The following is a 24,160-nucleotide window of genomic DNA, read 5'->3' as shown; positions in this document are numbered from 1 at the left end:
AGAGTACAGGGGGTGTGCGATGAAGTGCGTCAGCGCTACTGATGCCTAAGACGACTAGAATTCTTTTTTTAACAGCCAAACCGGGTCGGGCGAGCTCGAGTTTTAGCTTCTTTCTTCTTCGCTCTAAATCTATCCCCTCTACTAGAATCTGATAATCATGCAAGCCCATAATGCGTCCTCTCGAGCGGCTCGAGTCGCCATTCTAGTATCGCTGTCAGTCATACCATTACTGTTTTCCTTAGACTCTATGTCGCCCTAATGATCTATAGATGCCTTGTCTTCTTCATCGACACAGCGAACGTGGGAATGGCCAACATCGCGTTACCGACAATCAAGCAGGCACTCGGATACAACGAAGGAGACCTACAATGGATCTTGACCGCTTATTCACTGACTGTAAGGAACACTTCCTCTATCACAAGGGCAGGGACAATCTGATGACGGTGGCCGCGGCCAGTTCGGCGGATTCTTGATGACGGGTGGCCGCCTGGGCGATATATTCGGTCATCGACTGATTCTGCTGGTCGGCATGACATTACTCAATATTGCTTCTCTCGTCTGCGCTCTCGTCCACACTCAGATTGGGCTCATTATCGGGAGAGCCTTCCAAGGTAGGATTGCCGGTCGTGCGTGGTCAATAATCCCTGATTCTTACGGGTTACAACCCTTCCCAGGTCTCACAGCAGCATTCACCATTCCCTCCGCCCAGTCGTTGGTCGCTCTGGCTTTTGAGAATCCGAAGGCTCGTGTCCGGGCCTTTGGCGCCTGGGGTGCATGTGGCTCCAGCGGCTTTGTGTACGTCTTCCCTTTTTCTTGTTGCTTCGTCTGACTTACATATCTATAGATTTGGTCCCATCCTAGGTGGCGTTTTCACCTCATTGGTCACTTGGAAATGGGTACGAATATGAGTTACTGCGTCTTGGTAACCGAGTCTGATTGCATTTTCTTTAGATCTTTTGGTTCTCCTTGATTGCGGAAGGTGCTCTCCAACTCGCAGTCATCGCTCTTATCCTTACCTACGAACGCCACCATCTAGGCAGAAATGGCACTATAAATCTGTGGAAAGACGAGCTGTCGATTCTTCATACCCGTCTGGATCTCCCTGGTACCTTCTTATCGGTTGCCAGCCTCATCCTTCTGATCTACGCGCTCACAACCGGGAACATCGATGGCTGGAACCAGGCTAATGTTCTTGCGTCGTTGATTCTGGCGGTGGTGATACTGTGCGTCTTTTTGGTTCTGGAACTGAAATTCTCCGCCGATCCAATTCTCCCTCGCTACGTGATCACTGACCGAGTGAAAGCTCTGGGCTGTGCCAACGCCGCCCTGACCTATGCTGTTTGGCAAGGGAGCAATTACCTCTTGACCCTTCAGCTCCAAAGTAAGCCTTTTCCCGTTAAGTATCCCAGTATACGAACACAGCGACTGTGCCACTAACAAACAGTATCCCATCAAAAAGGCTTTGGTTGCTCCGCACTTTCGACCTCGATACGTTTTATTCCCCTCGGTGTCACGGCGTTAGTGGTCAACTTCGTGGTCCCCGTCCTGATCGGCCCGGTCGGCGCTCGCACGCTTTTGGTGTGTAGTTTGGTCCTGACGCTGGGCGGACTGGTCCTCTTTACCCGGATGGGCGGGGCCGATGACTACTGGCGCTTCTGTCTCCCAGGGATGATTCTGTATATTGCCGGTGTCGGGACGGTGTATTTCGTGGGGAATGTGAGTGTGGTGGCCACAGCGAAGAAGGAACAGCAGGGGACGGTGTCTGGAGTCTACAATGTAAGCTTGTTCACTTGACCAGATTTCGTTCTCTCTCTTACCCAAATACTCATGATGAACACTGACCGACCGGCCATGATGACGTTCAGATGTTCCTGAACGTGGGCGGAGCAGTGCTAGGGGTAGCCGTTCTGACGGTGATCTCCAACTCGGTGGCCTCTAACCACGGAGGCGTTGAGAATCCTCGCGCTGCCTTGGATGGATATCGGGCGGGGTACTATGGTGCGATCGCAATGGCGGCGCTTGGGGTGGTTCTGTCGTTTTTCTTCGACCTCTCTCTTTCTGAGACTGAAAAGCACAACGAGGGAAGTGCGGAAGATCTGCAGACCTAGTCTTGATACTGTGATGAATGCACAACTGGCAACTTTATCACTGTTATGCAGTGCGGTGGTAGAGCGATGTGATGGCGGCGTTTGGTGTACTACGAGGGACAACCTTTGGGTCCCTCAGCTTCTGCTGTGGTTGTTTCTTATGTCTGGATTGAGCATTGTATAGTAAATTAAGACTCGCGGAACGGGCAACATGGCCCACTTCCATCCGTTGGTTTGATGACAGCGGGACATTTGCAATGTTTTTGCTGGTTCTTCGAGGTGAGAAACGCTGTGGTTAATCCGAGGTTTTTGGCAAAGGCAAACATTAGGCAATTCCGGAGCATGCGAAACACTGTGCTGTGCTTTCATGGTGCGGCTATGTGGGTGGAGTTATAAAGAGAAGTGGACGAGAGTAACATTGGGCTTAGGGCACCAGTGGGATAGCCAGAAGCATCGCAAATGCTCGTAGGTACCTAGTAAGTCTTCTTGCCTACCCCTTCGGAAGCGATTATCGGCAAAGGGTAGTAGGGATCCGATGGTCTTTCTATCTCATAGGACCTTTCTAATCTGTTTTCCAGATCAGTGTATACTATCGGCTCCTATCAAGCTACATTGGGAGTGTTGATGCCATAAGCACTTCATTTCATCTATATCCAAACCAATTCATCCACAACATCCCTCCACACATCATCTCTCTAAAGACATCACTCCTTTGCAAAGCACCAGGCCAGCAAACACTCAGAGAACTACCTTAATCTCAAGGGATCCAACAAACCCCCACACACTCCTCAAACCACAACAGCGCCCGCATCAATCCCGCGCTTACTCTTCGGCGCCTGATCCGCAAAATCCTTCACACCCGTGTCGATCGCATCCGTTATGCCACCGGCAACAGTACCCGCCAGCCCCTGCAGCTCCTGGGGCACCTTGGAAACAATAGTGTCGGACAGCTGCTTAGCGGCGGCCTTCTGCTGGGTGAGATCATTGTAGGTCTGGGCGCCCTTGCCAGCCTGAACAATCAGAGACTTCTTGCCGTCGAGCTTGGTGATGACGGCGGCGATCTTGTTCTTGAGGTCGTTGACGGGGCCCGGTAGGCCCAGCGCGTCGCCGGAGCTGAGCGCCCCCGTGCCGCTGACCTGCGCGTTGCCGCTGTTGATCGCCGTCACCAGGTTGTCCGACGCCTGCTGCACCTTGGCCACGTCGCCGCCGCCGTAGGCTTGGATGGCCGTTCCCAGCGCGTCGACCTTGGTGCCGATCCCGGACAGCACGCCTCTGATGGTTGGGAGGTCGCGCTCTGCGACTTGGGTGGGCGCGGCGAGGGTGCCAGCGGCGAGGCTGAGGGTTAGGACGGAGAGGATGGAGAGTTTCATTCTGGTTTTGATTGAAGAAACTGTGGGTGTGGTTTGGTTTGAAGTGCGGTGGGATGGTGGGTGTTGATTGTTGAGGGATGCTTGATGTTGATGGATGATCTTCCCTTTATATCTATCTCTGTGGGGATTACGTGCCTCCGTGGAGATGTTGAAACGTCAAACTAGCAAAAGGATATTATCACGATGGATGGTGGATGAAAATTGGGCTTGGTCGATCTCAAGGGCCGGATGATGTGCACATACCCGAATTTAAAGTGATTGACAGGGACTGAATCATCGGTGATCAGGAATGTCTCACATTTCAGGGAAGGGGAAGCAAGGTCCCAAAAACGGGGTGTTGGATCGGTGGTAGGTTGAAGTTGAAGTTAGACTACAAAGGTTGAAAGAGCATCCCCATACTCATGGGTTAATGGGGTAGGTCTACTAAGTCTAGTCTATGTTACAGGTGGCCTCAATTATCAGTCAACTTTAAATGTCTCTCACAATCTCACAGGGAAGAACTGAACTCTTGGCCCTTTATACAGGCTTTCCAGTGGGCTCCCGGGCGGGAGCGGCAGGGCAGAATCTGCGGAGAAAGCTTTCCGCGTCACATTTAACTTTGCTGTTTTATGCTGGTATCTAGGATGATGAACATCAAGCTGTGAGATACTTCGTTCCAATCCGCGCTAGCCTTACGGTGCCCAGTATTTTCGGGGATCAGGTCCATCGGAATTGATATTTGGAGAGGTAGGGATAGTTGGCTCAAGTTCAAGTCTGTATCAGATAGCGATAATAGTTCATGACTTGCAAGAAAGCACGGATCAACTCACTACTCCGTACATCAGGAAGAATGCCGGTGCCACGTGACTCCTGTTCTCCCCGGCTCCACTGTGCGAGGACATACTGTCTGATTGGCTATATCAGGCAAGGTCACATGATCCACGTTTTGTTGGACAGTGGGCCTGGCTTGGGATAGATGAGTCATGCCGGACTATGCGCACTGTTATCAGCGCATAAACCAGAGCTGATATTTGTCTAGTTTGCCTAGAGATCACCGGGTGGAGGCCCCAGGTCACGGGCCAATTTTTGGTCGTAACTTAGGTAGGTAGACCTAGCCCGCTACCTACCTTGTAAGGGCGCTCCAATACTAGCGCCGTGGCCAGCGGAAGTCACCTGCAGAACAGGCCCTCTTGCTCGTGCCACGTGCTGTTGGGGCTGGTCGTATTTTTGTACAAGACATTGCACTCTTCATTGTGAATAAGATCCAACATGATGAATTCTCAATCACTCATAAACCCATTACCAGTTTGCATTATAAAACGATGACTAGTACTGGGGATACAAGGTATTAGCCTAGATTTGGGAGCGGGTAGTAGAGAGGTACAAATATATATTACGAGACTTGTCTACAGCTTCGAGTCTCGGAGTGTTCGAAAGAGGTGACAAGACACGCAACGAAGGTCCAGCCTGCAAGCTACTAGAATTGGCAACTTGCTTTCACAATGCGGTTCACAGCCCGGGGATCTGAGCATTGGAAAGTGGGTTCCGGAAGATAAGGGTGATGGGTTGGGGGATTTCAGCCCGTGAACTGGAAGGTGGAACTCTAGCATTCAATCCTTCTAAGCGCTGCTGTGGCTGTGCTGACCTTTTCAGTTGACTGGATTGTGGCTTACGGCGGGTAGGTGGATGGAGCTACCTAGGGCATCCAGATGTGCCAGCAGCTGGCGGTACTTTTAAGCCATTGCATTTTATTATCCTCTCTCATCACCCATATTGAGCCTTTGTGCTCTGGTGGGATCTCGATCCGTCGTAACGTTCCTCATGCCTATGCATTGTGGTTGAAGATCTAATGACAGCAGCAGGTGGGTGGTGCACATGTACAAGCATCGAAATCACTCGCGGTCGGCTTAGAACACTCTTTCTGCCTGGTTCTTGCAACTATTGCGCACCACGTGGCAGCGCTAAAGTACAACACTCACAAAGCGCCCAAATGTCAATGGTTCAATTGATATGCGAGAGATTCCCTCCACGCTGAGGCGTTCTTACATTCCTGTCAAAGGTGGCGCAGACAAGATGACGCAGGTCGGCCATGCTATTCTCTCCAATCGACCGGTAGGATTTATGTCCGAATTCGGCATTACCTTCAAGCGCTCTCCGCTCACTTTTGTCGCCGCAGTCTGGGGGTTGGAGATCGGCACAGTGACAAGAGAAAAAATAAACGTTCATGACCACCTGCCTAGAGACATATTGCCTTAACATGTACAACACCTTCTCTTCCCACACCATTGGGTCTACTTTCTGACGCGTCGCATCCCATGTAGCCCTCTCTTTCCAGAGAAAACTCGTGAAGCCACAATGAATACTAGTAGTGGTTGCTATGACTGCTCGCGATTCCGCGACTTTTGCCCTGACCCTGCGGCCGCGGTCACCAGCAAACTCGCGAGGCTAGCCACGCACATGAACTACGTAGTACTAGAAGTCGGGTTCCGGGACCTACCAACGTGAATGGATGGCCTTCCTGAGATCCGGATTTCACCGTTAATTCCACGTATCGGCAGAGAAGGGACCTCCGGCTCCAGCAATGGCAAGCCTTGCGGCGCGTTGCATGTGGACGGTCCCTAAGGCTCCATCAAACAATGTCGAAGAGTACGTTTCATGCAGATACCCGAGTGCTTGCAGCACTAAACGCTCCCTTACTTGCGGAAGAGGCTGACTAGTGAGAAACTGAGCTACAGGCTCTGAAAAAGGTGCATGTCAACCTGATCGATCTGATCGATTGCCGCCGAAGATGCGGTAGATGCGGTAGGCATCGAAGGGTCGATCTTCGTACGAAAAGAAGAGAGCCGCTCGATCAACGGCAGGAGAACGTGATTTTGGATTGGAATTTTACTTTGGTCTTCTGCTTACTTCCCACTCGTTAATGAAGTTTGGCTATATCAATGGATGTAGACACTTGTGCTTTGAGTGTTGGTCCCCTATAGAAAACATTACATCTCTATTGAGCTATAAATCACGGATTATTCGATCAAGAGCCGCATGATCTACCGAATAGACAATCTCCCCTTGTCTGCGTGACGTTCAACATATGAGAAATTATCTTCGTCACCACTTTCATCTTCGTTTCATGGCTTCTGTGTAGGGAGCGTTGTGGCGTGCCGCGGCGGCGGCGAAGGTATGAACCACCCGGACGAACTCCTTCCGGTCACGCTCCTCTTTCAGTGGAAGAGCCGACAGGCCCACGCCTGCGGCCACGAGGTAGCCAATCAGCGGCAGAAAGTAAGATAAGGGAGATGGGGATGTCGCAGACGTCGTAACTTTACTCTTGTAGCTTGGAGGCCTATAAGCACTAATGCCAAGATACGAGGGGCGGCAGGCGCACTGTGTCTGCATCTTTTGGGATGTTGGCTGCCATTCCTGGCGTCTGTTCTCCGACGGGGTGAGATCTAGATTTGTCGGTCATGATAATTTATTCCCAGTCACAAGGGGCTAGAGTTCTTTAGTACTCTGTAAGTAAACCTGACCTCGGTCTCAACGAGCAACAAGGCAACGATGAATCATGCCATCTGACAGTCTCTGAGACCCCTGACCCTACTTGATATGCAGGGGCATTGTGTCACCACAACGTACGAGGGTTGTCTTACGGTAACAATCCTGGATTTACAGAACTGAGCTAGTCAACGCTCATTGGGCAAGTCTGAGACTTGGAATCAAGAATAATCAAGACAGGCGGCGATTGGTGCAATTTCATGTCAAGTGACTGTATAATAGCATCTCGTAGTGAATGAGCTCAATATACAAAGTCCATCTGAGCTCCTCTGATTGGGGTTGGAATTAGCCGAGTGGGGAAAGGGGCTGACAGGAAAACCTAAAACCCCGTAAACGAGCCGTACACGATCCGTACACTATCCGTACACAAACCCCTTTGGCCCCCCGCAACTGCGGGGAAAATTGGGCCGATGGGGGTGGACCGGGCCATCTCCACCCGACTCCACCGGAAGACTGCCAGAATCATCCCTCCACCCGTCATACCCAGGCGCTAGGACGCTAGGGAGACTCTTCGGTGCAATGAGAAAGCGATAGAGGTGAATGGGAGGTGGATGCGAGGTGATTGCCACACTCCTATTGACCACGTGCTCGGAAAACTCACCCCCCGGAGTGGGGTTGTTGGGTTCCAGACGAGGTCCAAGTCCGGGGCCTCCGCAGTAAGCCCAAGCTTCACTCGATTAGGCTAATGTCACCATTACCACCAATACCGGAATACCACCATTACTACCAGTACCATCACAAGCGGTGTGTCGCAGCTATAAAGGTCGGAGATCTTCCCAGATCTCCCAGATCCCCCTCCCCTACTCCTGTCTCCCCCCCTTTCATCCACCCCCTTTTTCCCAGAAATCGCCAACATGGCTAGCGACCCCACAGAGAAGGAAACCTCGGCGTTGGAGGTCGAGGACCAACCCACCTCTAAGGACGAACCTGTCTACGATGCCAGCGAGAAGGTCGACTATGACAGAGCGGGCGCCATCGGTGCTGAGGAGGTCGAGCATCGGATGACTGTGCTCGAGGCTGTTAAGGCTTATCCTGCTGCCAGCGCCTGGGCCTTCGTCATGTCATGCACCATTGTTAGCGCTTCCCTCCTACGACCGCAATATACAGATAAATTTTCTAACCCTTTACACTGTGATGCTATAGATCATGGAGTCCTACTGTGTTTTCTTGATGGGACAGTTCATCGCCACCCAGAAATTCGCCGACGACTTCGGGGTATATAGCGACGTCTCAGGGGTTTATATCATCGAGGCTTCCTGGCAGTCAGCATTCCAGTGTAGTGGACCACTGGGGGCCTTCATCGGGGTCTTCGTGGCAGGTCCCATCACTAGTTGGATCGGATATCGATGGGCAACAATTGGCGGTCTCATGGCCTTGAACGCCTTCATCTTCATCTTTTACTTCGGCAACAGCCAGGGGATGTTCTTCGCCGCCCAGATCCTGGAAGGCATCCCGTGGGGCATCTTTATCGCCAATGCACCCGCCTACTGCGCCGAGATTGTGCCCATGAGACTGAGAGCGCCCGCGACGCAGATGTTGCAGATGTTCTGGGCCATTGGCTCCATCATCGTCGGCGGTATCACTTACCACTACCAATCCAAGAATGACTCCTCGGCGTACAGGTTTGTCTGCTCCTAGGGATGAGATTGAGGGAGTACCGTACTGACAATCTCTCTCAGAGTTCCCATTGCACTCCAGTGGATGTTCCCCACTCCTCTCGCTATCCTTCTCTACTTTGCGCCCGAATCACCCTGGTGGCTCGTACGCCAGGGCCGTCTGGCTGAGGCCGAGAAGGCTGTCAAGCGCTTGGGACGCGCAAGCGTGGAAGAAAACCCCGCTGACGCAGTCGCCATGATGCGTCGCACAATCGAGCTTGAGAAGACTGTGAAGAAGCCCACTCTCGTGGAACTGGTGCGGGGGACCGATCTTTATCGCACTTTGATCGTCTGTGGTGTCTACGCATCTCAGAACCTAACAGGCAATCTGATTGCGAACCAAGCCGTGTACTTCTTCAAACGTGAGTCCCATCAATTCCCTCTCGCAACCTCATAGCAGACTAACACCAGATTCCAGAGGCTGGCATGGGCGAGACAACCGCATTTGCTCTGGGTCTCATCACTTCGGCCCTCCAGTTGATCATGGTCATGCTCTCGTGGATCCTCACCACCTACCTCGGCCGGCGCACCATCTATGTCTACGGCCAATCGATCAACTGTATATTCTTGGTCGCGCTCGGAATTGCGGGCTCATGTGGCGCGAGTACGGCGGCGAGCAATGCACAGGCATCGCTGGGCCTGATCGTCTCCGTCCTGTTCTGCTTGGGCCCCGCCCCGTCCTCGTGGGTCATCATCGGCGAGACCTCTTCCGTCCGCCTCCGGCCCCTGACCACCGGTGTGGGACGAGGCGCCTACTACTTCATCAATATCCCTTGCATCTTCCTGTCCAGCTACATGCTCAACACGGACAAGTGGAACCTGGGCGCCAAGAGCGGCTACGTCTGGGCGGGCACGGCCTTCATCTGCACCGCCATGGCGTGGCAGTGGATTCCGGAGATGAAGGACCGGTCCTTCCGCGAGATTGACATTCTGTTCAAGCGTCGGGTCCCGGCGCGCAAGTGGAAGAAGACGGTCGTCGATATTCGCGACGATGAGTAGGCGGGAATTGTCTTCGGGGGGTGCCTAAGTGGCACATAATCAATTCAATGCAATGCAAACTCTTCTCAAGGGGGTCAGGTTATGCATGTTTCTAGCTTTGTGATACTTTAGGGTCAAATGCACAGCCTAGAGCTCAGAAGCTTATAATGAGAGTAAAAATATGTAGGTTAGCACAGAAAATAACAACAGTATGAGTGTCACATTCTTGTTATTCTGGAGCATGGACTATATGAGACGATTTCTTGAATTCTTGGCGGTTGGTTGATTGCTTGGTTGATGAAGTAGCTAAGATCTGAAGGTGCAGTGGGCAACTCGCTTTGTGAATCGTCGCGGATCACGTGGCCGGACGAACGCCGACAAATATCCTCTCCTATCAGTACTCTCATACCGCGTCTTCCAAGAACAAGGCCCATTGCTCTCTGAACCAAGATTCAACCGGGTTCTACATTCTCCTTACCCGCCTTCTCTATCTACATACATGCCTTTGTCCCTTTCTTGCGTGTGTCAGGCAGGTAGGCTTGTAAGGCATGATCCCAGGGCATGATCCCCTTATCCAACTCGGCATTCTCGCACTCGTTCGTTCGCCAGAATCCTTCCTCGAACCATGTCTGCGAGCTGGATGTCCGCCATCCGGGTGATGGTTAAGCAGAATCTGCGGTGGAAACAGCACCCCGTGCAGCAGGCTATTTCAACAGTCATCACATGGAGACGGCAATATCTGTGTCCGGAGCAAGTACACCAAAGTCAGCAACCTCGATAACTCAATTAGGGTGCACCAGAACGCATATTTGCCAGCCATAATGGATGAAATATTGGGCCCTCGAGGCAATCCCGGTGCACAAGACTTACTAATGTCGATTGAAATACCAACACGAAGGACTCGAAGCGTCCGCTTTCCAGGATCCCTTTTTCCCTGTAACCTTCTGCTTAAGAGCTCGGTATCGCGGAATCAACTTCTTCAGTATCAAGGTCTCCAGCTCTCCTGAGCCCTTCATATGCTCGCCAGATCGTCGCTGGATATCCAGATACTGGCGCCGACCCTCGTCATTCTCACCCACAGAGATCACGATGCCAGCATACTTGAGTAGAATGGCATTCAGTATCAAGCGGCACATGCGTCCATTCCCATCGGCAAATGGGTGGATCATGACGAAGTCATTGCAGTATTCGCGGCCATGTGGTGACCGGATCGAGCTTGTGGCTTTCGGCGAGGGGACACCGACCTCTCCCTTTTCACTCAGGTGTGGTCTTTTCTTTATTTCTAAGGGTTGGAGATGGTGTGGGAAGGAAAGAGATTTGGAAAGACTGACAATACTCAAAGATACTAGGAGTCGTCTCCCGAATTTTGTGGTGTAAGCAGTGGCGATGTAGCTGTACGGAGGCTTGGATGAGGTAGTGGTGGGAGAGAGAGACATCAGTCGTGGCGATATTATGCTATCGATCCACAGAGTACAAAAGGTGAATAACTTATGGAAAATACCCCTCCGGTGAATCAGGCTGAGCTGGAGCAGTACCAAGTGAGTCTGGGAAGATTCACTGTTTCCGCCTAGCAGGCAGATGTCAGTCACAGCAATAAGATGCCTCAGTGACCTTCATAGCTATTAGGTATGTCCCAGCAGCCGTGCGCATACGGCCGCCATTCGGGAGCCAGCCCCGGTGGAGACTTCCGCCTGCCAAGCCGGGCGGTTTCTCGCACTCTCATTCGTCTCAAGGGTGGCAATATGTGCGTGCGCATAAGCCGGTCGATTGCCGCTTTCTTCATTGGCAGGCCTTACGCCATCATCATCAATATCAACTTCGTCGAACTGCAAAGGGGGGGGTTGAATTTTTAATCAACCCCTGAGGCTTATGAATCAACTCAATTCTCTCTGGCTGGTGACGGCCGCGCAAGGGGCGAATAGGCCGCGGGTGTGCCATATATAGCCGGACGGTACCGTTAGGGATCGTGAGCAAAGCCAATTACTCGATCCATCCATTCAGGCATCATCCCCAACCCTCAAGAGCCATGGGCGACATTTCCGATACTGTGTCGAAGAGCACACCCAACGAGGCCCTCAAAGCCCGGTATCTCAACCACGCCACGCCAACCATCATGGAAGCCTCGAACCCCGTCCTCGAGACCATCTGGCGCCACAAATCGATCCGCCATTTCCTCCCCTCCCCCTAACCCGACGGCACCCTCGAGGCCCTGGTCGCTTCGGCCCAGAGCGCATCCACCGCCTCTATGCTCCAAAGCTGGAGCGTGATCGCAGTCCAGGACCCCTCCCACAAGGCAGCCGCCGCGCAACTCAGCGGCAACCAGGAATTCATCCGCCAGGCGCCGCTCATGCTCTTCTTCTGCGCCGACCTTAACCGCCTCACAAAAGTCTCGAAATGGGAGGATCAGCCCGCGAAGGCGCTGGAGAAGACGGACATGTTCATTCTGTCGACGATCGACGCGGCCGTGGCGGCGCAGAACGTGGCGCTGGCGGCCGAGTCGCCGGGGCTGGGCATCTGCTACGTGGGCGGGGCGCGCAACAACGCCGCGGAGCTGTGCGAATTGCTGGCGCTGCCCCCGCGGGCCGTCGTGCTGTTTGGCATGGCGGTGGGCTGGCCGGATCTGGAGGCGCACGCTCCGGATATCAAGCCGCGGCTGCCGATGCGGGAGGTACTGCACCGTGAGAAGTGGGATGATAGCCATCAGAGGGAGGATGTGGAGCGGTATAATGCGAGCCTAGGGGCGTTCTACGAGTGGCATCAGTTGTTCGGTCGGCATAGCTGGGCTAAGTTCGTTGCGGGCATGTTGGCGTCCGGGGAGTTGGATGGACGCGAGAGGATGCGGCAGGTGCTGCTGGATCGGGGGTTTAAGCTTGATTAGGATGGGGGCCTGGTGGTAGACTAGAAGACAGTGTGTTCGAGATAGATCGTGTTCTAGATCTGGAGCTACACAGTGGTGGGTTGACTGAGTAGACGGTTTGAAATGTGAAGATGTTGGTATAAGGCCTAGGGCTATTGACGGCGGGCCCGTGAAGCCTTGCCTGAGACTGGTAGCGAACCGTCCACCTCGGTGGCTCTGGCTAGTTTCTCGTAGATAGCCTGACGTAGTCAGGATCAATCCATCATCAAATTTGACGATTCAATGGGCGGTAACACGCCTGGTAATTGCATACTGTATATACACTCTAGATAGTCACTTCTTAGACGTGACAGAGGTACGAAGAGACTCCCCTGCACAAAGGTTGCAAACTATATGAACCAAATCAAATGTCATAATGATGATCTTCTTGTGTGTCCAGCAGCCCGAAATTCACAGAATGTGGCCAGGCACGTGACCGAAGAAGACTTACTAATTCTTTCCAGTGCATTCTCGGAAACCAACCACAACCACAAATTGATCTGCGAGAACTCTTACAAAAAGGCGCAATGCATCGATAGCAATGCCGCGCGCATGCAATCGATCTTGCGATCGATGCTACAGTATCAAGGAGCGGTGTTCCTGGGTGGAAGGCTCGAGCCAGTGCATGCGATGCTCCCGCCTCGGCTTCAACGGGTCGGGGAGCTGAATTCATCACTCTCGGATACTGTCGGTCCCAATGTCGCCGTCAACCCTATGGCATCCCGAGACCTCGACGGCCTGGAGTCGACAGTCCTCGCATGGCAGCCCGATGTCCCTGAAAGCCTCTGCTCGGTGTTCTCGGCGGTCGAGATCGCACACATCTTCTGCCAGGTGCAGGCGATGCGTCTGTGCGCGCTGCTGCTGATCTACCGTCTGAAGATCCCCTTCGGGATGCATGACGCACCTGCGCGAGTGATCGCCATCTCAATCCTCACGCAGTTGCAAACCACACTGTCCGTAACAGGGAAGGCGGTCAAATTCGCCATGCTGCCCGTCCTGGTGGCCTGCGTCGAGCTGGCGACCCAAACGGAACGAGACGAATGGCTCTCGCGGGTTCCAGAATTGGTCTGCTGCTCACAGGCATATGGTCTATCCATCCAAGGGGCTATCCGGACTTTCTGGACGGCCCGGGATGCGGGGGTGGTCTTTCGACGGTATAATATCAGCCGGTTCACATCATGCTCTGATGATAGAAGCAGAGCCTGCAGCAAAGACCGCAAAGGATCTGGCACTCTATCGATAGGCTGGACTGCTCATATCTAGTCTGGAAGTTCAATCCATGGCTCAGATTCGGTGCCCAATTGATAGAGGCACTAGAGGCGCTTCTGCTAGGCTTCATCGTGCCGATCGCGCGATTACCCGTGATCAGCTCTGTGCTAAGATGGACATGGCGATGGTTTCTAGGGGTAGGTAGACATTACTAGGGAGAATAAAAGTTTTCACGGATTCTAGGCATTATGAGACCAAGTATGTGGACGTGTGTCATGAACGCTTCGAAGCTCAACACCGCCTCTACCCAGCTTTCAGATCGTATAGCCCCGCATCCTCGCAAAGAGCAGGGCCCCTGGGAACTTGGCAGGAGCACGAGTGTTCATCGCTTTGAGAAGCAGGCTCCCACGAGATCACTTGAGCAGGGATCGATTGAAAGCTCATTAAGGAGTTATTTGCCTTCCTTTCCGGGTCGCGCATGTATGGAAAAGGCTCACTCCGGCGGTCGCTGCCAGGGGCTTTTCATCTCTGGCGCAAGATTGGCCGTGGCTGATAATTGAAGTAGGGCGTGTTCGACAACAGTATCAGGATAGTGTAGAGACATAAACACCGCCACTGTTCAAGCACGCTATTCTCAACGCCACTATTCAAGCACGCTATTCTCAAAAGATTTACTAGTGGCTGCTCTCTCAATTACCTACCGGATGATCTAGAGAAACGACTAGTACCTCAGACACTGACACAGAACCGACCGCAATAGAATTAACCGCAACAGGGCCGTATGAAAATAGGAAATGATATAAGCTACGCTGAAACCCTGAACGGCTATTGTCAGAAGCTGTAGTAAAGCCTAGAGCAGCTCGGGTGGGAGAAGATATTTCGACTCGCATCTGTCAGAAAAAGTTTGTTCTTGTCTCCTTCCGAAGGGTGCTTGAAATATAAGTCCGTGGGCGGATCAACCCGAGCATTGAGTACCATCTGAAGATTCCTCTAATCATTCTTTATACAGTTGGACATGTAGTGCTTGAGAAGATCATCGGGCGGTCGGGAATTGGACTTTTTGAAGATGCACCAAGTCTGAGACCACCTTTATGTCAATTACTATTATCCAGCTGGGGTATAGTGTAGGGCTGGCTAAGAGAGCACGGCAGGGTACGATATTGAGGGAGCGGGTTTCGTCGCTTGTAAGACGTTTTATCTGGGATACCTCTCAACCATTGGGGCTGTGGTTTAGTGGTATAATATTCCCTTAGCATGGGAGAGGTCCGGGGTTCGATTCCCCGCAGCTCCATCTTTTTGATTTTTCGCTTGTGGTCGGTCTCATTGCTGGTTGCTGTGGAGCATGGTGGGTCGCGGTCTTCTCAGTGGTCAGACAGAAAAGTAGGAGACAAAAGAAGAAAGGCGCATATCAATTCTACTTAAAGACATACCGGACAGTCTACACCCGACAACTTGGAAGACACATTCTTGTGAACTCTTGTCAATGAGTGCAATCTACAGCACCTTATCATATCGGCTGCAAGTTATATTTTCCTCTGCAAGTGGTAGCTTACTCCGCATCGTTGACAAGGTAGCAAGAATAGACCAAAGAGAGGGGCGTCGCAGGCCCATCGGGGGTCAAAAAAGAACAGTTGCTCACACTCGGACTCGAACCGAGGATCTCAGCATTACTAGTGCTGCGCTTTACCATCTAAGCCATGCGAGCGGTTGATGCACTTTGGCTGGCAAGTTGTCCATACAATCAGATTGCATACCTTGTCAACGCCGTATGCTATAAGTATCAATCAGAGGGGAAGATGACTTCTAAGAACCGGGGCTGGATTCCGGACTGTAACGTGCGAACCTGGCAATAAGTATATATTTATAGACTTAGCTGGGACTTGCACAAATTGACTAACACCCCCACCCCCACTGCACAGCTTGTCTGTCCAATTCCGAGTATTTCATAAATATACAGAACCCAGCACTGGGGATCTATGACGCATGAGGTTTGCTGCACAGCAAAATGTACGGTGACTGATATGGAGTCAACCAAACAAAAATCCCACTAACCCCCTGTGGGATTAATCCTACCTATCATACCACAACTGGGTGACTATATGATGGCCATATAATTGCCCTGCCACATACTTCAGTCCATCAAACCTTCATCACAACTGGCTATCAGCCGCAACTCACTCAAATATCTGAAGTAAACTGTATCGAAGGCGTCAGCGGTCGCCGACGGACTCACGAAGAATATAGCGCTTCACCTGATACGGTCGATTAATGCTTTCGCATAGCAGGAACGTCTATCTTGAATCACTCCTGTCAGATATGTAGAAACCCGCACCAATCTGCAAATCTTATCATTCACAGTACCCCATCGTCTCCCTGCTCAATCCTGCCCATCAGTTCGACCACGTTCTTCGCAATACGTCTCGTCTTCCGATTCGGGGCCGTAACTGTAGATATCCAGGTAAACCTCTCTTTCCAGAATGCCCAGCGCTCCTTCGACCAGCCCTCCGATCCCTGCCACTTATCGTACGCCCGGATCTCCCGTCCCAGGGAGCCCTGCTTCTCATAGATCTCCTTCCCACAGTACTCAAGTCACACAGCTACCGGCAGCACGAAACCATTAAGTGCCCTGACGTCGATAATCTTGAGCGCCTCGTCGCGCTTCATGTTGTAAAAGTCCTCATCGTCCTCGTCACAGTCCTGAATGGTGTTCCCGATAAGCAGATGATAGAATTTCCCAAAGTGGGCATGCTCCAAGGTTTTGCGTAGCACCCACACGCCGTGGTTGATCAGGAATCCGAAGCGGTTGGGGCGGGGCAGACGCCGGTAGAATCTGATGGTGAAGACATTCGCGTTCAGGAAGTGTTGTCGCTGGGTCTCGCGGGTGGTCATGTTGAAGCAGTATCCACGTCTGTTTACTGTTTAGTTCCCGCGCCAGAGAGGTGTGTTGTTCGCTTGGAAATATTATCAAGGATTTACGAGGGAAGTAGAAATCCACAATCGTAAGTGGACTCATTCAAGTACATAGTGAAGCCTTCTAGCCATTGGAATTCTCCATCGCAGTCAGGGAGCTCATGCAGTGCGATGAGAAACTCCACAAATCGGTCGCAGTGCTCGGGGAAAACGCTCCACGGCGCCTATGAAGGGCGACCACAGATCGCCGTACTTTGTATCTGGGTTTGCTTCAGCGATGGCGCGGGAGACGCACGCCCTGGCACTCTATTTCTTGTTTGCTTGTTTATTGGGGGCTTGATAAGGAACAGGCCCCAGATCGCGCCCCGTTTTGTCCTACTTTCACTTGTAAGCGCCATCGCGGCTTACCCGCAGCCAACATAACAAGATGCTCTGGATTGATTCATGGATGATGCTAATCGTTCCCTCATCGCTACCAATATTCCCATATCATTTACAACCCAACCTTGACAGCTTCGCCAAGACAGAGTCGCAATCACGAAGGAGGGAAGACGAAGAAGAAGCAAACAATGACTAGCTCCTCATCACAAAAAGGTCCTTGTTTCTTTCCCTACCACAGAAGTCCATTGCAGTCTCAAGCTGAAACTCCCTGCACACACTGCGAGATCATGGCCGGACCCCCACCGGCATCATGGTTTGAAAGGCTGGAGCGACAGAACAACAACTAGCCAGAAAGGTTGGTGCACCCTCTCAATGATTACGCCCCATTCTACCATTGTATTCTGGCTCAATGTGAAACCGCCTGACAGGTGATATAGTCTTGAAAAGCACACACAATCGATTGAACTCAAGTATCTGGGATCTATAAAGAGACACCAGAACCGTGTAGTATAAGGGGCATATTGTCCTCTCGCTATAATTGCCTTGCAAGCGTCAAGCGAATATCACACAGCCCTTCTTGCTTGACACCCACTCTCGTTGACTCTATATAAATGCCTTCCATCATCAAAGCCCCCACTCTCCACGCTCTGCTGGCTGGAGCCTTCATGTCCCAAGCTGCCTTCGCTAGCCCCATTTTTGACTCCCATCCCCGTGATACCATTGTTGATGAGGAATTTACTGGCGAGGACTCCACCCTCAACATCTTTGACAAGCGGGGGCAAGACAGCCCCAAAACTGGCCACGGCAGACTTTCCCAGCACGAGCTACGCCTGCCCCAAAACCGACAAATACACGGAGACCACATACACTTCTGGACAGCTCACGACGGCTTACGTCGAGGCTGTCAAGTATGCGAACCAGGGCAAGCAAATTGGGAAAGGTAAAGGCCCCTTTGCCCCGGCTTCTCCCTAGAGAAGAGCTAATGGCGTGACGCAGGCAAGTACCCGCACAGCTACGCGAACCACGACAGGCTACCTTTCAAGTGCGGCTCGAGCAAGATGGAGTTCGTTCTGGACCGCGAGAATCCCGCTCAAGTCTTCAGCGGCGGCGACGTCACGGCGCTGCCTGATCGGACGATCTTCGAGTATACAGGAACGGGCAAGACTGCGAAAGCGCGGTTCTGTGGCGTAATCCGCACGCTGGGAAAGGGTTCGCCGAATGTCCCGCTACCTGAGTACCTAAGTGATCATCCTATCGTCGGGAGTCCTTACTGCCCTGCAGCAATTGGGAAGTTATATCTCGTGGTAATAGAGTTTATAGTGTTGTGAAATTCAGACCTGTTAGGGGCGATGGAATGGACCTGTAGCTTGATATTTTTGGCATGGTGGTTGAAAGGCGAAGAGCCAAGGGTTAACTAAGGGCCCGCCTTATCATTAATTTTCAACGTTAGATTGACTATAATGTCCCTGCCCCTGATACTCAGAGAATCGGGCCCAAAATGCCAAGGAATAGATTCCAGCTTGACTAGCTTTGTTCGGCACGTGATTTGTAAGCTCGTACGGAATTGATGATCTAATTTAGTGACGTGGCTCTACTATTCGCCTATATCTACAGTCAAGAATCACCCTCCGTGCCGGAATTGAAGAGCAGATCAATAGAGTGGATCCACTGTTCTCAGGAAAAACCCCCCTCCCTTATCTACCTTATCAGTCCCCAAGTTCCCCGCATCATTCGGATCAACAGCTATCACCATGAGCGACCAGAACACGTCCAACGTGGAGTCAACCAGGGACGTGCTCCGAGTGGAACCCATCACGGACCCCGCCGACTTCGACCGCTTGTTCCAAATCACCGCCCTCGCCTTCGGCCACCAGGTCAACGACGGCGTCTGGTGTGCCATGAACCCCGGCTGGGACACGCCGGAGGGGCAAAAGAGCGGCAGCGCCCGCTTCGCAGCCCGCTGGTCGTCCACCACAACCGACCGACACGGCCGTCCCAACATCGTCTTCCTCAAGGCCGTTGTCCCACGCCCAGAAGGTAGCGCAGCAGGCGACGAGGAAATTGCCGGCGTGGCCATCTGGGTCCAAGCGTCCCAGGTGGCCGGATACGGGGACGCCCCCGTCGTCGATATCGGTGAGACGATGGACCTGGAAGCCTTGATTCCCGGGAAACCGGCCGAGCAACGGTACCTGCGCCAGGTGGTGTTCGGGCTGCAGCGCCGTCGGATCGAGTACGTCCGCGAGATTGCGGGCACGGACTCCCCGGCGGTGCTGGTGCTGGATCTATGTGCTGTGGACCCTGCGTTCCAGCGGCGGGGGGTGGCGACGAGATTGGTGGAGTGGGGGCTCCGCGAGGCGCGGGAGCGCGGTGGCCTGGAGGCTGTGCTGGAAGCATCGAGCATGGGGCGGCATGTTTACCGCAAGCTGGGGTTCGAGCAGGATGGCGGAGAGTTTGTGTATAAGGTGGATGAGGAGTTTCGGGATCGCGAGCGGCCGTCGAATGTGTTTATGCGGACGGGTAGGTCGGCGCAGTGAGGGATTTAGACCTCAGTGCTCGAGATAAGTTCGTTCGTGGCCGTAGGATGCTTCTTAACCGCCTTGTGAATAGCATGTGTTGTGTACATGCAATGTATCTCCATTATCACACAATGGAAAATTCAACTGGGAGCAGCTGGGCATTAAATCTCATCAAAGTCTACTACAGGCCCCGGCAGCATGACCCTGAGCTCGCTCTTCATCTCCAGCGTACCCTAAGTTAGATGACATAGGTTGCTCCGACGTTTTCCCGCTTGGTGGCGCGTTCAATCTCTTCCCATTCTCGTCTGTGCTGTCTTAGTCATACCATTGTATACCATACCATCGTATCGCGAGTTGAAGCAATCTATCGTCGCCGTGACCTGTACAGAGCAAAGTGCGATTGCCTCTGTATATATGTGATATGTTCTTTGCCGGCGGCGGTTCTACTTCCTGTTTCAGATGCCGTCGCTTTTATGCAGAGATTGTACGGTCGGTTCAGAAAGACCTTCAAATTCAATGGTCCCATAACACAATGTGGAGGGATATCATTGAGACGTCTTTTTTCAAAGGCGCATAGATACGTAATCTTCAACCTTCTTAAGTACATTGGGGCTTCAGGAAGGTTTGATAAGCAGGTATCAATCGCCCAAGAGTCCACCCTCACAAAGAAGCATCAGCCAATCAAAAATAGTACTGGTGCTGGCAAGGTCCTGGATAACATCTGGCAGCGATGCAACCCACGTCTAAATCATGTCTCAAGCAAGTTACAGAAAGCTCAGCGGCAGCGTATCTGGCTCCAACTTCACAGGGGAAGGTGAGCTGCGTAGCAGACTTGCTAAGCGTCTCGCCTTTGAAATTCTGTTTAGTTCAAGGATTTGGTAGGTACTCTGTCTGGATATAAATAACAGGGATCTTCTTAAATTGCCTCGCGATAAACTTGATAGCACGATAAATCTTATTCTTGCGGATCCCAATTAGGTAACACTGCTTCCACTCCTTAGCAAACAACTGGAGTACTTGGTCAATACTGGGTCTACAGAGCTCCAAAGCTTTTGCAATGGCCCGAAAGAGCACCACCTTGTACCAGAGCAGGAAATTAAGGACCTCCTGATTACTCTACTAATAGACAAGGGGAACAGTTAATGCCCTTTCCTTAGACAATGTAACAATATCTAACTTTATTTCGATCACACAGACACAAATCGAGAACATGGAAAGCTTGCATGACAGCAGCCAGGCAGGCTTAGCATCGAGCAACTATGTTGTTGCACCCCAGAGCCAGTTCCCACAGGCAGCTGACCCCGACTTCAGAGTTCTCGAAGCCAATGATGACTCAAGTATCATATAAGCATAGGCCTGACTGTCTCCTTTCTGAGCTAACTTCTTCTAGCGGGTTTGAATTTGAGAACGTCAACATCATTAAAGTGGCGAAAGCCCAGGCACAGCAACAATCGCCAAGGTTAAACATTTACTGCATTTGTTCTACAACTGCATCAGTGCTTTTAACCCCACAGTTGCTATTCCTTGGATTATGCCGCTTTCGTCTCCAAATGTTACTCGCTAGGACTCTGGACTTAGTTATGTAGCACAGAATGCAGCTTACCACCGACAGATGTCGATCAAAGGCGTATTAGCCACCCGAAGATCATCATCTGTGCTGAATTCCAGCCACAGGCCCTCATCTATGGTTCGCACCGCCTCCTGCCAGATTTCTTTGTTTCCCGATGCTATCTGGTTCCTGCAAAGTTCAACCCGGAATCAGTACCGTGGAACCTTCAGTCAAAAGCATACGACCGGTCATCTGGACCCCGTCGAGGCTGGTCTGGATTCATGTCTCCAGATCATCGCCAGAACAGCTATCCCGTAGATATTCAGGGAGTATAGACCCATAAAAGGCCTGTTCATCCGCAGGAATTGCCCAGCAAACTTAATGTGTTGACGTCCCTCAAGATCCCAACAGCAATGCCATTCGGACACTTCTTCAGGCATGCAGATGAACCAGCCGCGCACCAAGGCTGGGGTCCTCTAATTACAGACTCCAAACAACCTACTCCTCTGTTCACCCGGCTCCTAGATGCAATATTCATCTACTTCACCAACACCCCACCAGTCGACTCCAGGGGCTTTGATCCCGTCAAATATGCTTCTGTCTTCACAGCCCTCTTCTACTCCGACAACAACAACCTCAGTCGCCGTTACTACATGTTTGCCTCAGAGAATCACATGCCCGCCCCTGAGCAATTTGCGTATCAAGCCATGACAATATTTTACCGCACCCATGACATCCAACACGTAATGAATGGCCATGCCCCAGTAATGACCAGAGACGGATTTCATCTGATAATGTTGAGAGATACGTTGGGGGATCCCGAGATACAGTACCAAAGATTCAATGCGTTTCTGGCCGCCCACAGAGGTGATTTGGTGGATCCCATGACTGGTCGGCGGTTTCCGTCAGTGCCCATTCCTAGGAATTCAGTGCCCAGGGAGAGGGATTCGGAGACGTGGTCGAGAGAGGCGGAGATGACGAGGGATTTCAACGAGGAGTTGGGCATATATCTGGAAGAATTGAATAGGATGGGAGCTTGGAGGCATGATATGACGATGGCTAGTATGTCGCCTGGAGTGTGGGTGAGTGGATATCTGCGATAGCTACATGCCTATATTCTTACTGCAATATGCCTGTGAGATATGTTAATTCGAACATTGCCTAGCAAGAAATTGATGGTATCCTATTATGAAGCAAACAGGAATGCCATACATTAAGTCGGTAATATAAAGATGCCCAAAGTGCTTTGGTCCTGGACATTGTTCACAGGTCGGTTGAAGCTGTATTCGTACATACCGGCGGTAAGAGCCAATCGATGGTACGAAAATGTACTGGAACGAGGGCTCAGCCTCCATGCCGATGGCCCTTGATACATCCTACAGGAGCAATGGTACCGTGGCTTGTTTCCACTGCTTGAAAGCTACTATCGTGCTCCGTCATCGTTCGCCACAATTGAATTATAAGGACCGGCTGCTCATGAGTAGGTTGCTAGCACTTTGATAAAATAAACCCCATCAATTCACCCTCATCATATTGAAACACCACTTGCCAGGAGTCCCCTATTATTAACTATGTCCAGCTACACCCGTTATGTCCAGCCTGAGTCAACGTGGTCCCACTTCAAGCGAGGGTTCAAGATCGGTTTTGTGGCCGGTTATCAGACTACGCAGCAGTCTTCGCATCCGTTCTTGGAGCTACCCAGCCCCCCAAAATGTGTCATTATCAATGGTGTTGCCTTGAACAGGGTTCAGCTGACCCACCTCCATTTGAGGGGATATTATCCTCCTGCTGGTCATTTTTGGTCAGTCCCATCCATATAATTACACAGCCTGACACATATAATTTACATCTATCTCATCGGTAGGTACGATGGTGTATGCGGTGCATGGGGTAAGCTAGGTGGGCCATGCCTCGGCATACTGCCTCCAAGCATGAACATGGGCGGCGGCGCCGTCCCACAGGGAGTGTGCTCTCGTAATACGACTGGTGCCACTGTAAACGGACGTTTGCTTCACCATTTCGACACGCTAAAGCTAATGGCGAATGGCGTCCCGCTGGGTCTAGGTCCCTTGTGGATCAATAATGATGGTCTTTATGGTCTTGCGAACAGCTTTACGCCCATTGGAAGGATAAACATCTACAACATGATCGTGCGCTCGTTTCCTTGGGCCGAGGCATTTTCTCCAACGCACTTAGATGGAACTACTCGAGCTCATTTGGAGAAGGAGTTGGAAGAGCTGTTGTTGTATGAGAACACGCGTTCGTATGCTCGGCATCCTCATGATGACTTCAGTACCCGCTCATATTATCGACGGCCAGCCACCTCATTGCCTGACCCAGGGACGCCACATCAATCAGAAAGAGAGGCTCGAGCCAGGCGTGAACACGAGCGACAGGCCCAAATGGAGAGGGAAGAGAAGATCGAACGAGAACGTCGAGAACGTCGAGAACGCGAGGAAAGATTCAGGAGAGAGCAACAGGATCGCGAGGAGAGAGGGAAAAAGGAACAACAAGAGCGTGAAGCGAAAGCCAGGCGCGACGGCGAGGAGAGACGCCAAGGCGCCAAAGCTGCTCAGGAAGCTAAAGCGAAGCGGTGGAAGGAGTATAACAGCGCCTGGGAAGAGCTCAAGAACTCGACGGTAGCCTCTCGTAGGAGTATGGACCCGCGCACATCGATTCCCTGGCCGACTGAGGCCGGATCTTTTCGAAGCTGTCGAGACGTGGCCCAGTCTGACATTGAAGCGTTTCTGCACTATGGTGCTTCAATGAATGCGCGGTCTCAACTCCTTTCTATTCTAAAAGTCGAGCGGTTGAGGTGGCATCCGGATAAATTACAGCACCTATTCTGCGCACGGGTGGATGAAACTACGATCAACAAGGTTACGGAGATATCACAGATTGTAAACCAACTCTACACGTATGAGCAAGCAAGGAGGGCTTAGGACATGGAGAGAACTGGCGGTATTCACCGATAGAATATGCAATATGACATGACGCGGTAATCACTTTTGCAACGTAGACCTCTCATTCCAACCGAGCAAAGGAACAGCGATTGTGCTGACCCGCGCCATGAAACTTTTGATT

General features: G+C 51.8%; 10 protein-coding genes and 2 non-coding genes across 12 annotated transcripts; 8 read left to right on the top strand and 4 right to left on the bottom strand.

Annotated features, from left to right (window-relative positions):
• Positions 1 to 157: 157 nt before the first annotated feature.
• Positions 158 to 2,108, top strand: ASPACDRAFT_47071 (MFS transporter; the record flags this gene model as incomplete). Its single annotated transcript, XM_020201897.1, has 8 exons — positions 158 to 213; positions 270 to 396; positions 458 to 611; positions 675 to 795; positions 845 to 896; positions 952 to 1,381; positions 1,460 to 1,776; positions 1,866 to 2,108. 8 exons carry the CDS (start codon positions 158 to 160, stop codon positions 2,106 to 2,108), a joined length of 1,500 nt encoding a protein of 499 aa, XP_020052641.1.
• A 605-nt stretch (positions 2,109 to 2,713) lies between these two features.
• ASPACDRAFT_125855 (cell wall mannoprotein 1 family protein) lies at positions 2,714 to 3,578 on the bottom strand. The gene has a single exon (XM_020196855.1). The coding sequence runs from the start codon at positions 3,455 to 3,457 to the stop codon at positions 2,876 to 2,878; it is 582 nt and encodes a 193-aa protein (XP_020052640.1). The 5' UTR covers positions 3,458 to 3,578; the 3' UTR covers positions 2,714 to 2,875.
• Positions 3,579 to 7,799: 4,221 nt separating this feature from the next.
• ASPACDRAFT_1875146 (putative MFS maltose transporter) lies at positions 7,800 to 9,773 on the top strand. Its single transcript, XM_020198051.1, has 4 exons — positions 7,800 to 8,055; positions 8,126 to 8,604; positions 8,662 to 8,999; positions 9,056 to 9,773. Exons 1-4 carry the CDS (start codon positions 7,837 to 7,839, stop codon positions 9,634 to 9,636), a joined length of 1,617 nt encoding a protein of 538 aa, XP_020052639.1. The 5' UTR covers positions 7,800 to 7,836; the 3' UTR covers positions 9,637 to 9,773.
• Positions 9,774 to 10,334: 561 nt separating this feature from the next.
• On the bottom strand, positions 10,335 to 10,784 carry ASPACDRAFT_47068 (uncharacterized protein; the record flags this gene model as incomplete). The annotated part of the gene is made up of 2 exons (XM_020201896.1): positions 10,335 to 10,354; positions 10,508 to 10,784. 2 exons carry the CDS (start codon positions 10,782 to 10,784, stop codon positions 10,335 to 10,337), a joined length of 297 nt encoding a protein of 98 aa, XP_020052638.1.
• Positions 10,785 to 11,860: 1,076 nt separating this feature from the next.
• ASPACDRAFT_1891195 (uncharacterized protein) lies at positions 11,861 to 12,587 on the top strand (the record flags this gene model as incomplete). The annotated part of the gene is made up of 1 exon (XM_020198608.1): positions 11,861 to 12,587. One exon carries the CDS (start codon positions 11,861 to 11,863, stop codon positions 12,491 to 12,493), a length of 633 nt encoding a protein of 210 aa, XP_020052637.1. The 3' UTR covers positions 12,494 to 12,587.
• A 300-nt stretch (positions 12,588 to 12,887) lies between these two features.
• ASPACDRAFT_1859538 (uncharacterized protein) lies at positions 12,888 to 13,889 on the top strand (the record flags this gene model as incomplete). The annotated part of the gene is made up of 2 exons (XM_020197678.1): positions 12,888 to 12,901; positions 12,976 to 13,889. 2 exons carry the CDS (start codon positions 12,888 to 12,890, stop codon positions 13,772 to 13,774), a joined length of 813 nt encoding a protein of 270 aa, XP_020052636.1. The 3' UTR covers positions 13,775 to 13,889.
• Positions 13,890 to 14,939: 1,050 nt separating this feature from the next.
• Positions 14,940 to 15,011, top strand: ASPACDRAFT_t281. Its single transcript has one exon. It is a non-coding gene; the product is annotated as a tRNA-Ala (tRNA).
• Positions 15,012 to 15,352: 341 nt separating this feature from the next.
• ASPACDRAFT_t277 lies at positions 15,353 to 15,425 on the bottom strand. The gene has a single exon. It is a non-coding gene; the product is annotated as a tRNA-Thr (tRNA).
• A 647-nt stretch (positions 15,426 to 16,072) lies between these two features.
• Positions 16,073 to 16,609, bottom strand: ASPACDRAFT_63744 (uncharacterized protein; the record flags this gene model as incomplete). The annotated part of the gene is made up of 2 exons (XM_020203929.1): positions 16,073 to 16,291; positions 16,322 to 16,609. The coding sequence occupies 2 exons, from the start codon at positions 16,607 to 16,609 to the stop codon at positions 16,073 to 16,075; spliced, it is 507 nt and encodes a 168-aa protein (XP_020052635.1).
• Positions 16,610 to 18,626: 2,017 nt separating this feature from the next.
• On the top strand, positions 18,627 to 19,679 carry ASPACDRAFT_1891194 (GNAT family N-acetyltransferase). The gene has a single exon (XM_020198607.1). It carries the CDS (start codon positions 18,763 to 18,765, stop codon positions 19,543 to 19,545), a length of 783 nt encoding a protein of 260 aa, XP_020052634.1. The 5' UTR covers positions 18,627 to 18,762; the 3' UTR covers positions 19,546 to 19,679.
• Positions 19,680 to 21,467: 1,788 nt separating this feature from the next.
• On the top strand, positions 21,468 to 22,187 carry ASPACDRAFT_125852 (uncharacterized protein). Its single transcript, XM_020196854.1, has one exon. The coding sequence runs from the start codon at positions 21,490 to 21,492 to the stop codon at positions 22,177 to 22,179; it is 690 nt and encodes a 229-aa protein (XP_020052633.1). The 5' UTR covers positions 21,468 to 21,489; the 3' UTR covers positions 22,180 to 22,187.
• An 820-nt stretch (positions 22,188 to 23,007) lies between these two features.
• ASPACDRAFT_47063 (uncharacterized protein) lies at positions 23,008 to 24,018 on the top strand (the record flags this gene model as incomplete). The annotated part of the gene is made up of 1 exon (XM_020201895.1): positions 23,008 to 24,018. One exon carries the CDS (start codon positions 23,008 to 23,010, stop codon positions 24,016 to 24,018), a length of 1,011 nt encoding a protein of 336 aa, XP_020052632.1.
• Positions 24,019 to 24,160: the final 142 nt, after the last annotated feature.

This window comes from Aspergillus aculeatus (assembly GCF_001890905.1).
Source record: "Aspergillus aculeatus ATCC 16872 unplaced genomic scaffold ASPACscaffold_17, whole genome shotgun sequence".
Classification (NCBI taxonomy): Eukaryota; Fungi; Ascomycota; class Eurotiomycetes; order Eurotiales; family Aspergillaceae; genus Aspergillus; species Aspergillus aculeatus.
The sequence above is the reverse complement of the archived record's forward strand: the minus strand, read 5'-3'. Positions and strand labels throughout refer to the sequence as shown.